Genomic DNA, 13,384 nt, shown 5'->3' on the forward strand with positions numbered 1-13,384 from the left:
TCTAGCTCTGAACAGATGACAGCAAAGTTCAAAAAGCAAATTGACAGAGAAATTCCTTGATAATTAGATTATCCCGCATGCAACAAGATCATTTGCTATTGTAGTCGTCATGAAACTAAGCACCTCAAGGTCACCTGACCGTCTCATAGCGTTGCGAATTAGCGATAATTTCGAATGTTAGTAAAAATTCCGAAAAGTTATTAGACATCTCTATTTTTAGTCTGTATCGTGATGGAGCACATACCGAAAACATTCTTGTCAGTTGCTAAGGAGAAAAAAAAAAAAAAAAAGAAAACCAACTGTACAGAAAATTTTGAAGGATGTGAAATTTTATCTCAATCCTTGGGAAAAACAAATTCACCGACATTTTCGGTTGAAAATTATATATGAACATTCTAAAAGTTTAGCATGTGTTAGCCGTGCGTAGTGGCCGCGTGGTTTGAGGCGCCATGCAACGGATTGTGCGGCTCTTTCCGTTGGAGGTTCGAATCCTTCCTCGGGCGCGTGTGTGTGTGTGTGTTGTTCTTAGCATAAGTTAGTTTAAGTAGTGTTTAAGTCTAGGGACCGAAGACCTCAGCAGTTTGGTCCCTTAGGAATTCACACACATTTGAACATTTAGCATGTCTTAATACGACAGAAAATTTTCCCTACCTCCAGAAAATTTTTTGTTTACAGTTCCTACTGACTGTGATGGCATGCATCACACAAATCGAGGATATACGCTATATAAAAATAAGTGTAGGTACTTTCAGGCCAATATCTCCGTCGAATCCGATCAAATAATATTTAAAATTTTCAATCATCATTACACTTACCGAATCAAAAAGTAAGTGAGCGTAAAATGTGAAGAACGGAGGTCTCTGAGCCAGGATAATTAATTTTTTCACAAAGAGTGTCCTGCATCATTTTTAGCCGTTGGATAGTCTCCTATGTCGCAATAACCTATTACTGGTGTACACACAAACTCTTTGTTCGAATCGTAAAATTCTGTAGATTTCCATTCTCGTTTATACGCCTTTCATGCAGAATCGAAACTCATGTTCATCCGGTCATTCTGCCGCTGTTACTGCTGCAGTCGACTCGGAAAAATCATACTGTTTTGCTGTCAGTTTATGAATTTGTATAAAATTTATATTATCCCTGGCTTCTTCACTGTAGGCCATAAGAAACTTCAGTACATTCGAAACGACAATTTTAGATTGTTTTCGAATGTCTTTTCGCCCTTTACACACACAGAACGGAGTATCACTACACGTAGGCCCTTTCTCCTGCACTTCGCTCACTACCGAGCGCACGCCAGTGCACCGTTCTTCTGAAGACTGAAACCACACGTGGACACACGATATCGCACGGAAACGCTGAACAATCAGCTGGTGCAAATCTACTGCGCCGTTCACATTGTATATGTGACAACACAGCAATGAGGAAGGCGAACAACAGCAGTTAGCACCTGCGGACTACAGGCAGCGGGTGTGACCTTGAGGTGTCTAATTTCGTGACGCCACTCTTCTAGATATGCTGTAATGATAAACTGTCGTTGCAGAAACTGCTTGTAGTGCGGTTAATATTCTCCGACAGACACATTCAATAATGGATTTTACATGTGCTGGGAGCTTAAATTTCCCTATATGTGCCCTGAAACTTTCTTTTGAATGTACAGTGCGAGCGCAGTCCAACTCTTCGTCTCTTTCAAGGTGAATAGCTTCCTCCGTAACCTCATTAATAACGCGCTGTTCAAATTAGACTATCGAATTGATTCAAAGTACAAGCAACTAACTGAAGCAAACACCAGTGATAGTGAATATAATTAGTAATTCTTCATTTCGTTTCTGTATGGTATCCCAAAGAAAGTGGGTGTTGACAGATGCGAAAATTACCGAACTATCAGTTTAATAAGCCACGGCTGCAAAATACTAACACAAATTCTTTGCAGACGAATGGAAAAACTGGCAGAAGCCGACCTCGGGGTAGATCAGTTTGGCTTCCGTAGAAATGTTGGATCACGTGAGGCAATACTGACCCTACGACTTATCTTAGAAAATAGATTAAGGAAAGGCAAACCTACGTTTCTAAAATTTGTAGAATTAAAGAAAGCTTTTGACAATGTCGACTGGAATACTCTCTTTCAAATTCTGGAGGTGGCACGGGGAAAAATACAGGGAGCGAAAGGCTATTTACAATTTGTACAGAAACCAGATGGCAGTTATAAGTGTCGAGGGGCATGAAAAAGAAGCAGTGGTTGGGAGGGGAGTGAGACAGCGTTGTAGCCTATACCCGATGTTATTCAATCTGTATATTGAGCAAGCAGTAAAGTAACTAAAAGAAAAATTCGGCGTAGGTATTAAAATCCACGGAGAGGAAATAAAAACTTTGAGGTTCGCCGATGACATTGTAATTCTGTCAGAGACAGCAAAGGACCTGGAAGAGCAGCTGAACGGAATGGACAGTGTCTTGAAAGGAGGATATAAGATGAACATCAATAATAGCAAAACGAGGATAATGGAATGTAGTCGAATTAAATCGGGTTATGCTGAGAGAATTAGATTAGGAAATGAGACGCTTAAAGTAGTAAATGAGTTTTGCTATTTGGGGACCAAAACAACTGACGATGGTCGAAGTAGAGAGGATATAAAATGTAGACTGGCAATGGCAAGAAAAACGTTTCTGAAGAAGAGAAATTTGTTAACATCGAGTGAAGATTTAAGTGTCAGGAAGTTATTTCTGAAAGTATTTGTATGGAGTGTAACCATGTATGGAAGTGAAACGTGGACGATAAATAGTTTAGAGAAGAAGAGAATAGAAGCTTTCGAAATGTGGTGCTACAGAAGAGTGCTGAAGATTAGATGGGTAGATCACATAACTAATGGGGAGGTATTGAATAGAATTGGAGAGAAGAGAAATTAGTGGCACAACTTGACTAGAAGAAGGGATCGCTTGGTAGGACATATTCTGAGGCATCAAGGGATCAACAATTTAGTATTGGAGGGCAGCGTGGAGAGTAAAAATCGTAGAGGGAGACCAAGAGATGAATACACTAAACAGATTCAGAGGGATGTAGGTTGCAGTAGGTACTGGGAGATGAAGAAGCTTGCACAGGATAGATTAGCATGGAGAGCTGCAACAAACCAATCTCTGGACTGAAGGCCACAATAACAACTACATGGTATGTGTAATTTTTCTGTGAGCTGAGTCCACTTTCTAACTTTGAGAACGTGAGGGCCGCACCAGTGACTGTGAATGTAATTCGTACTTCTTCATTTCATTTCTATATGGTGATAAAAGATACGTCTCATTTATCTATGGGCTGAGTTCGCTGGCTGACTATGAGGACAAGAGGTCCACAGGAGTAGAATCGCAAACGGGTTGTAAAAGTGTTCTCTCGCTAAAAGGCAAAGCCGCTGGCACGAATACACTGGACGATGGCCATTCTTTGGGATGGCCACGGCGCCCTGGTGTCAGCGACAACAGGTTGGAGTAGACCACACTCGGCGAGCTGTAAACTGGTACTGTGATCCGCAGTGAAACCAACACTTACTAAAAAGTAGGGATCTGCAAGTGGATGGGAAAGCGTGAGACACACAGAGTGAGAGAAATCCGCCGGACTCAAAAGAGATGAGCAGTAATTGATGCGTAAGTTCTGTAAGGAAGGCCAGGATTGACTCTTCAACGCACGAGTGGCAAACTCGTATTGGGAGAGAACTGCTGTCTCTGCCCTCGCTCTAAGAGTAAAATGTGTATTTATGGCTAATCACAGCAGATTCTCTGAGAGGAGAGTGATTGCTAGGATTTTTATGAATTTTCATTGGACGGACTAGAAAGCACCAGTGTGATTGGGTGCTGAGATTTCGGCGCTGGCAGTATCAACAAAATTTTTAGAAGGAGAGGATACAAACACTTCGTCTTAGAGCTCCGGAGAGGCAACATTTTGTCTGCGTCCGTGCTTCCAGGAGGAAACATTTTGGCTGATGGTGTTTTGAGGCTCTGTCTCAGAGCTGATCACAGATCCGGGGCCAAACTTGTAACTTTAAGCTATCACTGCAGTCATTCCCTGTACCTGAGTTTTAGAACGATGGTAATCATGTGCCAAATTTGCCCGCTTGTGTCGATATGGACACGAAGTTAGTTGTTTCTGCTTTTCTAAATCAGTTAATCACATACTCAGCTAGTGAACTCAAAATCTGCTCAGGGAAGAGTTCTGATGCTCACATTTAATTTTCGGGTCTTTCCCTTGGCCTGTTAACTAATTCAGCAATCAATGGCAGTTTATGTGGACCTGGAAAATTGAATGACATTAGAATTTCCTTTCCAATTGCAACCCGCTGTTTCGAGGTATTATCGTATATGATCAAAAATCCATTTTAACTATTGTGCACTTAGTAATTCCTTCCATTATCTGTTCAAAGTTTGGAGTCAAGTCCACGAGTTTTAGCAACAAACAGGACTTCATTGTGACGTGCAGTTTCATTCGACAGTTTGATGAAATCCTTCTTCGTTATATCTGTTTGAGCTATGATAGCCATATTTCATGCTCAACTGGCCCATACCCGCTCAAGTTCAGATGTACAGTAATACACGTTGTGTGACTTTGTCTTAATATTTCACATCATCTTATGGCGAGTGGACTTTTCATTGTGCAGGTCACCCACAGGGTTATGCTTAAAGTTCAGTTGTAGTCTCATGCAGGACTGCAAAGATATACCTGCAGACAGGTCAACAATTAATTTCGTAACTACATTTATTTCACGTCATAATTAAAAGTTGAAGGCTAATGTGGTGTGGACAGATGATGAGATCATTTCTCGCAAAATACAATATTCCCGTCCAGCACAGTGTAAATGTGTCTGAGAGCTCCATAGCACAGCATAATGAGCAAAATTAATCTCATTTGGCGCACAGACACGTGCCTTTCAATTCAGTGTCTTTGGTAACGTAGTCTTTTCTCTGTGTAGGACTACACTCTGTGAAGTCTATATTGAGGAAGGTGCCTTGCACTTCAGTGACTTCAGTAACATAGCTTCTTCTGTGTGGGGAACTAAACTCTGTGAACTCCACTCTGAAGAAAGTGCCTTGCACTTACGTGGCCTCTTCTTTGTGGGGGACTAACCTCTGGGAAGTCTCTGTTGACAAAGGTGCCTTGCACGTAAGTAGCCTCGGTAATGCAGCCTCTTGTGTGTGGCGAACTAACCTCTGGCAAGTCCATGTCGAGGAAGGTGCCTTGCATTTAAGTGGCATTGGTAACGCATCCTCTTCCGTGTGGAGCACTAACCTCTGTGAAGTCCGCGTTGAAGAAGGCCTGCGTGAGCCCAGTGAAGATGGTGATCGGTACCAGCAGCAGCTGCACAGGATCGCGGTGCAGGTTGGCAGCAGCGCTCACCAGCCGCAGTGTAGCTCTCATGTCGCCGTACTCCTCGTCCTCTTGGTCACTGTGGACACCCACCACTCGGCTTCAACCAAGGCTACCACTGCTGGACAGACATACAGGTAACACATTGCTCCAACTGTTGGTTTAAATAGCTGATGTTGTGAAAGTAGCAGTGATTCAGTTAACTTATCTACTTTTCTGGGTGCTGAGCTTCTTGGCCGTGGCTTTACTTTAAGAAATCCACCACTCTCCCACTTTATATATATTTTGTTTATTCCAATATGTGCTACAGACTTTCATCTTTCTTCAGTTGGCATAATACGAATACTGATTGGCAAAAAAGGGAAGCATCGAGAAGGCGTAGTTGGATATCAGTATAAATTCATACACAGACTCATCGTCAGTGGGTATGTAAATGATTAGACTTGCAATTTTGTATGGCCAGTAGAACAGCCACTGGAGTGCATTGGTTTCTCGTGTTTACTGTTGTTATTGGGTCTGGTAGGAGCATGAAGAGTTTTGGACGTTGACTGATCACTGTGAAGGTCATGGAGAGAGAGAATGTGTACAGCATCTGGCAGAGTTCGAAAGGGGTCTTACTGTGAGTCACCATTTGGCTAGAAAATACAAATTTGTGGGTCATTCAGATATGACAGCTGCCTCATGTTGGACTGTTTGGGAACGTGAGGGCACAAATACCCGTTGTCTGATCACCACAGGAGAGGATCGCCATGTTGTACACCAATCACATCGTAACCTCTTCACATCTGCCCCTGTTTTCAGAGAACAAATAATGGAGCCGCTGCAACATTCCGTGCCGTCCCGAATTTTTGGTTGGAAATTTGCTGCAGGTGGACTAGACAGTTATCATCCTATCTGCAGGTTGCCACTAAAACCACAACACAGACGGTTGTGTTTGGTATGGTGCGATGAATGGGAAGCATGGACTGTCGACGGAATGATCTCGCATTGTGTTAAGCGACGAATCACGGGTTTTCACTATCCATGATCATCACCAGTGAGTGTTCCAAAGACCTGGGGAGATGTACCATTGTTCCAGTGTTTTGGAGAGACACAATGGTGTTAACTCCTGTCGCCATGGTAAGGGAGCCATAGGGAATGACTTCAGGTTATGGTTGGTAGCGACTGAGGGAACTCTGGCGGTACAACGGTATGTGACGGAGATCCTGTGTCTTCAAGTGTTACCCCTCACATAACACTATTGTGAAGAAATGCTTCAACATGACAATGCTCCTCCACACAGAAGCCTCTATGAATAGTCTGCGGAATGTTGACGTACTCCGGTGGCCAGCAAACTCTCTACGTCTGTCTCCAATACAAGATGTGGGGCACCAAGTCTGACGTCAGTTCTGCCACAGTGCCAGTATACAGGGTATGAAGGACCAGCCAGTTTACCTCAGGAGAGGATACAGTGGCTATGCGAAACCCTTCCCAACCAAATCAGTCTATGAATTTAGGCTAGAGGGGAGTGTATACGGATATTTGGCTCATAATGTCTGAGACTAGTGCTTGCAAACTGCATCTTGAAATCCTCAATTATTTACTGGATGTATTCCAGTCTCTGTTTTCCTCTACAGTTTTAACTCTCTAGATGTCCTACCATCCTGTCCCTTCTTTTTGTCAGTGTTTTCCATGTATTCCTTTCTCCATCGCTTCTGTGGACAACCTCCTCATTTCTTGCCGCATCAGTCCACCTAATTTTCAACAGTATCTTGAAGCACCAAATCTCAAATACTTCGATTTTCTTCTTTTCCGGTTTTTCCACCTTCCATGTTTCAATACCATAGAATGCTGTGCTCCAGACGTAAAGTCTCTGAAACTTCTTCCTCAAATTAAGGCCTTTGTTTGATAGGAGCAGACTTCTCTTGGATAGAAATGCTGTTTTTGCCAGTAATAGTCTGCTTCTTTATGTTCTCCTTGCTCCGTTCGTGAAGGGTTATTTTGCAGCCTAAGTAGCAGAATTCCTTGACATCGCCTACTTAGATATTACCAATTTTGATGTTAAGTTTCTTGCTGTTGTCATTTCTCCTACTGCTTATTACTTTCATCTTTCTTCAATTTACTGTCAACTCATATTCTGTACTCATTAAACAGTTCATTCCATTCAACACATCTTGTAATTCTTCTTCAGTTTCACCGAGGATAGCAATGTCCTCAGTGAATCTTACCAGTGACATCCTTTCATCCTGAATTTTAATCCCTCCCTTAAACCTTTTTTTTTTTAATTTCTGTCATTCCTTTTTCGATGAAGGGGCGAAAGATTTACCCATCCGTTGTTTCGTTCTTGGTCTTCCAATCTTATTGTTAGCTCTTCATTCTTATACATATTGTATATTACCCATCTTCCTCTACAGTTTACCTCTATTTTTCTCAGCATGTCGAACATCTTGTACCATTTTACACTATCGAACGCTTTTTCCAGGTCGACAAATTCTAAGATCCAGTCTTGATTTTTCTTTAGTCTCGCATCCATTATCAGCTGCAACATCATACCTGCTTCCTCTGGTGCCTTTCCCTTTCCTAAATTCAAACTGATCATTATCTAACAGATCGCCAATTTTTTTTCCAATTTTCTGTACATTACTCTCGTCAGCAATTTGGATGCATAGATTTAGCTGATCGTGAAATAATCCTCGCACTTAACGGCTCTTGCAGTCTTCGGAATTGTGTGGATAATGTTTTTCCGTAAGTCTGATGGTATGTTGCCAGTCTTACACATTCTACACACCAATGTGAATAGCCGCGTGGGATTACCCGAGCGGTCTAGGGCGCTGCAGTCATGGACTGTGCGGCTGGTCCCGGCGGAAGTTCGAGTCCTCCCTCGGGCATGGGTGTGTATGTGTTTGTCCTTACGATAATTTAGGTCAAGTGGTGTGTAAGCTTAGGGACTGATGACCTTAGCAGTTATGTCCCATAAGATTTAACACACATTTTTTGAACCATTTTGTGAATAGTCGTTTTGCTGCCAATTCCCACAATTTTAATCCCACCCTTGAACCTTTTTTTTTAAATTCTGTCATTCCTTCTTCGACGTAGGGGTGAAAGTTCTGATGGAATGTTAACTATCCCTTCCGCCTTATTTGATCTTAAGTCTTCCAAAGCTCTTCTAAATTCTGATTCTAAAATTGGATTCCCGCATATCTTTCCTGTCAACACCTGTTTGTTCTTCTATCATGTCATCTAAATAAATCTTCTCCCTCGTAGAGACCTTCAGTGTACTCTTGCCACCTATCCGCTCTCTCCTCTGCATTTAACAGTGGTATTCCTGTTGCACCCTTAGTGTCAACACTCTCGCTTAAAATTTCTCCGAAGGTTGTTTCGAATTTTCTATATGCTGAGTCCGTCCTGAGGACAACCATTCCTTTTCGATATGCTTACATTTTTCGTACAGATATTTCGCCTTAGCTTCCCTGCATTTCCTATTTATTTCATTTCTAAGTCATTTGTATTTTTGTATTCCTGAATTTCCCTGAACATTTTTATAATTTATTCTTTCATAGATCTACTGAAATATTTCTTCAGTTACACATGGTTTCCAAGCAATTAAATTCTTTGTACCTATGATTTTCTTTAGAAGTTCTGAGATTGCTCTTTTTAGAGACGTCAATTACTCTTCTACTGAATTGCCTACTGAGCTATTCACTATCGTAGTATCTATTCTTAGACAACATCAAGCGTATATCTTCATTCCTTATTATTACCGTATCCTACTTCTTTGTTGTTGATTCTTCCTGACTAGACTCTTAAACGCCACTCGACTCTTCATCAGTACTAAATTGTGATCTGAGACTATCTCTGTTCCTGGATACGCCTTAAAATCCAATATTTTACTTCGGAATCTCTGCGTGACTACGATGTAATCTAACTGGAATCTTCCCGTATCTCCCAACATTTTCCAAGTATACCTCCTCCTCTTCTGATTCTTGAACATATTCATTATTGGTAGGTGAAATTTGTTGCAGAACTCAATGTCTTTTCTCCTGTGTCATTCCTAGTACGAAGCTCAAGTTCTGCTGTAACCGTTTCTTCTACTCCGTATGTGGTTTTTTTTTAAATACTTTGACAATTGACTCGCATGGTAATTTACCAAGCATAGTAATGAATGGTTAACTAAATTGTTCTGAATATTACAAAAACAACAACACACATTTTATATTAAGGAATGAAGACTGCGTATTTTACTCACAGTCATAAACTGATGTATTGGACTGTCATTTAGAATGAATAAAGACAGAACAAATGAATAACATTGCATAGATTGGATGATTTAATATTAGATGAGAGAACGAAATGTATGACCTTTCATTTGCTATTAGTGTTACGTGTTTTCAGGACTGTAATTGACGTTTGCTTTATTAACGTAAATTACGAAACTTCCTTAAAAACAATTTGTTGGTTCGTTCTGTCTGGTCATTTACAAAGTCATTTGGTGATGTATTTGGCGAGTATGCAGCATTTCAGTATAATGGGCCATCATTTCCTCGTTTCCATGCAAACGGTGTTGAATGGGAGTGTAATAATTATCCGCGACCTATGAAGTTTGTACGGAAACAATATAATTGTTCTAGAATACACGTTTCGAAATAGTATTAACGAGTGATCCGAGTGATATCAACAATAGTATCTAAGCTGTGAATATGCAGAGCAGTTCATTAGTTCATCAAGACACAAAGGAGTTAAGGACATGAAATGCCAGTGGGCACTGATATATATCAATGGGGAAAGTTGAAAATTTGTGCCAGACCAGGATTCGAATCCTGGTCTCCTGCCTACTAGTCAGATGCGCTGACCGCTTCACCATGTGGACACAGACTACCCTTGCATGACTTCTGTCACACCCAAATTCTCAACCTACCCACACGCTACTGAAGTAGTGTCCCTTACCTATTATCCTCATTACTCACGGCATTTCGCCAATTCCCTCAAGAGTTTGAGCTGGTGGTGCATCTGTACTGGAGGGATCATTGGCCATCCTCACATATGTATCAGCAGTTCATGTAGAGTCAAATACGGATTCTGAACTTTATATAAATAACATAAATATATTGTTTGACAACCAAGACACTGGGAACCAGTAATAAACTCAAAAATAAAAGCAACTACTCCGATAGTTTGGAAGGAAACGGCAAATTTCGATTTTAGTCATTCGTTGGAGTATATGAAAGTAATGGACAATAATACGAACCATAATCTGGCTACTATTCAATGAAGAATCAATGAATTATGTCCTACGTTAGAAAATCAAGCCGGCCGCTGTGGCCGCGTGGTTCTAGGCGCTTCAGTCCGGTACCGCGCTGCTGCTACGGTCGCAGGTTCGAATCCTGCCTCGGGCATCTATGTGTGTGATGTCCTTAGGTTAGTTGGGTTTAAGTAGTTCTAAGTCTACGGGGCTGATGACCTCAGATGTTAAGTCCCATAGTGCTTTGAGCCATTTGAACCATTTTTTTTAGAAAATCAAATTACGGAGGGCGCTCTTTGATTTCGGAAGGTATTGGACGATGCACGGAAAGAACTTCCAGAAATATTCACAAAGAACATTAAGATTTTCGTAGCGAAGTTCTTGGTAAGTAGGAAGAAAATTAATTTCAGTCTTAAAATATTTACGAAATGTGTAAAACGAAGCTTAAAAATTGATCAATAAAGTGAAATTTATTCTCACAGTCTCAGTCATTCCTCTTCGTCATTCTTTCAAACACGTACAATATGTATCGTGTGCCCTATATGAAAGAAGAATCTTACGAATGTGACACGAAAGAAGGAGGTACAAAAATGCTTATGAAGACTGATTAAATTTAAATTAATGCTTATCTTATAATCAGAGTAGCTACAACTTTGGGATAAGAGAACTTACATATCCAGTTTTGTATCCACCTTCTTGCTTCGGCACGCCAACAATGTCGGTATTACGCAAATGCCACAATTTTCAGCTTTATTGTAGAAAAAATTGATTAAGAAATTTTGTCAGATGAAATGGCTTATCTCTTGAAGAAATACACACATTATCGTAACTTCGAAATCAGATTGAGTTGGTACATGAATGCCAGCTATAAAATATCTAGGCATCATACGCTCTACAATATCCATATTAACGCCACTTTTGCACTAAAGGAATGCAGGTCATCTTACAGAAACGTAGCTCCAAGAGTAACATCTGCAAGCCATCTGCCTATTTCTGACCGTAACCCTGTAATTACGAAGAAATTGAGGAAGTGCAGTAGTTGGGCCATTACGGCATCCACGAAGGGAACGATGGGATATCCTGAATAAATGGACAAGTTTCCGCATAAATAATTACCAACCATAGCACAAAGCTGGAAGACTACTACTCATGCATAAAACACACACACGCAGAAATCAAAACTGAAAAAAACTATGCAGAAAATTTTGGCAGTGATAAAAGTAATTATCACCACTAAACATATATTTAAAAAAGAGCACTTTCTTCTGTAAACAATTTCACCGTCAAATATTTGTGTAAATACAGCGCCAAAGACAATTAAAGGACTTTTAAATCACTATTCGTTTTCATTTCTAAGAGACATTGTCCACCTTTTAACATGTCTCATCTTGCGTTTAACTACACTTAAAAGTCTTTGTAGTTACATGATATGGTTTTTCTATTACTCAGTGACCCGATGTTTCAAATATGTATCATAATTTGTGTTTTAAACGTACGACTTTCCTTTAAGATTATCGTTATTTTATGCCATTAACGTTTTATTTGTCTCAAGGTGTGTGTCCTGCTAATACAACTAGGAAGTAAATGAAGTGAGTGGTAAAATCCAAGTTCTTCGAAGATGTCTGTGGAATGCTGTTTGAATTTTTAATATAACACAATATTTTTCTTTTACACTTTCTAGGAGGATATATTTTACTGATTTTAATTGTTTTTCAGGGATCCGTAATTGTATTGAAAGGAAGATTAAAGATTAAAATATAACCAACGAAAAGTGTTAAAAAAGATGTGAAAATACGCTAAATAAACTGGAGTTTTTATATACAGTTCAAAAAGCTGACAAGTGCTAAAAAAACATATCGAACTTGAGGTCTTTGAACAGCTTTCGAAAGAATAACTCTTCGTGACGTGAACACTACGACTCCTTAAAAAGACTATTACAATTAGAATGTAACCAATAGCATACGAGGGGCGTTCGATGACATTTTTTTTCTGAAAGCAGGTTGGTTTTATTAGGGTTTTGCAATACACTATATTATTCCCCACTCCTCTGGCTACAAACCCCTACTTCTCGACTTAATATACATTCAGTGCGATGGCCTTACACCACCTTACTGGAAAGGTCTGTATGTCCGCAAGATACAGTTCTGCTGGTCGGTGTCGGAGTCAACAGTAATAACCTTCCCATCATCCACGTAGTGTTTCCCGCCGAGTGCATCAATCATTATGCCAAACAGATGGAAGTCGAAAGATGCGAGAACCTGATGTAAGAACGTAGGCTTCCGCGGCCGGTGTCGTAGTGATTAAAATTCTTCTGAGTATTATGCCACGTCATTGCCAAAAACTAACAACAATAATAAACTAAAACCGACGTTTCGGCCGAATTGCGACGGCCTTCCTCAGGGCACGAATGGTTTTGCTTTCTGCTGCTCTCATCTATTACTTTCCCCTCTTTGGGGAAGTGTGAGGGGGAGTTTGTAGCCTTTCGGCTTTTACTCCCCTGTGTACTTGTGTGTTTGATTATTTCTGTACTTTTTGGTGTCTGTGAAATGTGATGATTGTTCTGTGTGTGTCTGGTACTTGCCTGAGGTTTGGCGAGATAATTGTAGTAATTTGGGTAGGAGCAGGATTTGGGAATGGATATTGGGATTTTCTCTTCGACTTAGTCGTCGAAGATCGTCATGGGGCGATTGTGTTTATCGCGGGACATGTCATACCGACCTAGGGAGTGGATGAGGGCGTTTCCCGACCTGGAAGAACCTTCATAGAAGGCCCTTGCCAGGTCTTGAAAACGCTCTCTCAGGAGTGGGATTTAAGCAGCGGCA

At 40.7% G+C, this 13,384-nt stretch overlaps 1 protein-coding gene across 1 annotated transcript in view; it reads right to left on the bottom strand.

Moving 5' to 3' along the window:
* LOC126160067 (UNC93-like protein) overlaps window positions 1–13,384 on the bottom strand; it is a 97,083-nt gene that overhangs the window by 33,434 nt on the left and 50,265 nt on the right. The window contains exon 4 of the mRNA XM_049916885.1: window positions 5,267–5,423. Within this exon, the coding sequence (XP_049772842.1) occupies window positions 5,267–5,423 (157 nt within the window). The remainder of the gene's footprint in view (window positions 1–5,266; window positions 5,424–13,384) is intronic.

This window comes from Schistocerca cancellata, chromosome 1 (genome assembly GCF_023864275.1).
Source record: "Schistocerca cancellata isolate TAMUIC-IGC-003103 chromosome 1, iqSchCanc2.1, whole genome shotgun sequence".
Lineage (NCBI taxonomy): Eukaryota > Metazoa > Arthropoda > Insecta > Orthoptera > Acrididae > Schistocerca > Schistocerca cancellata.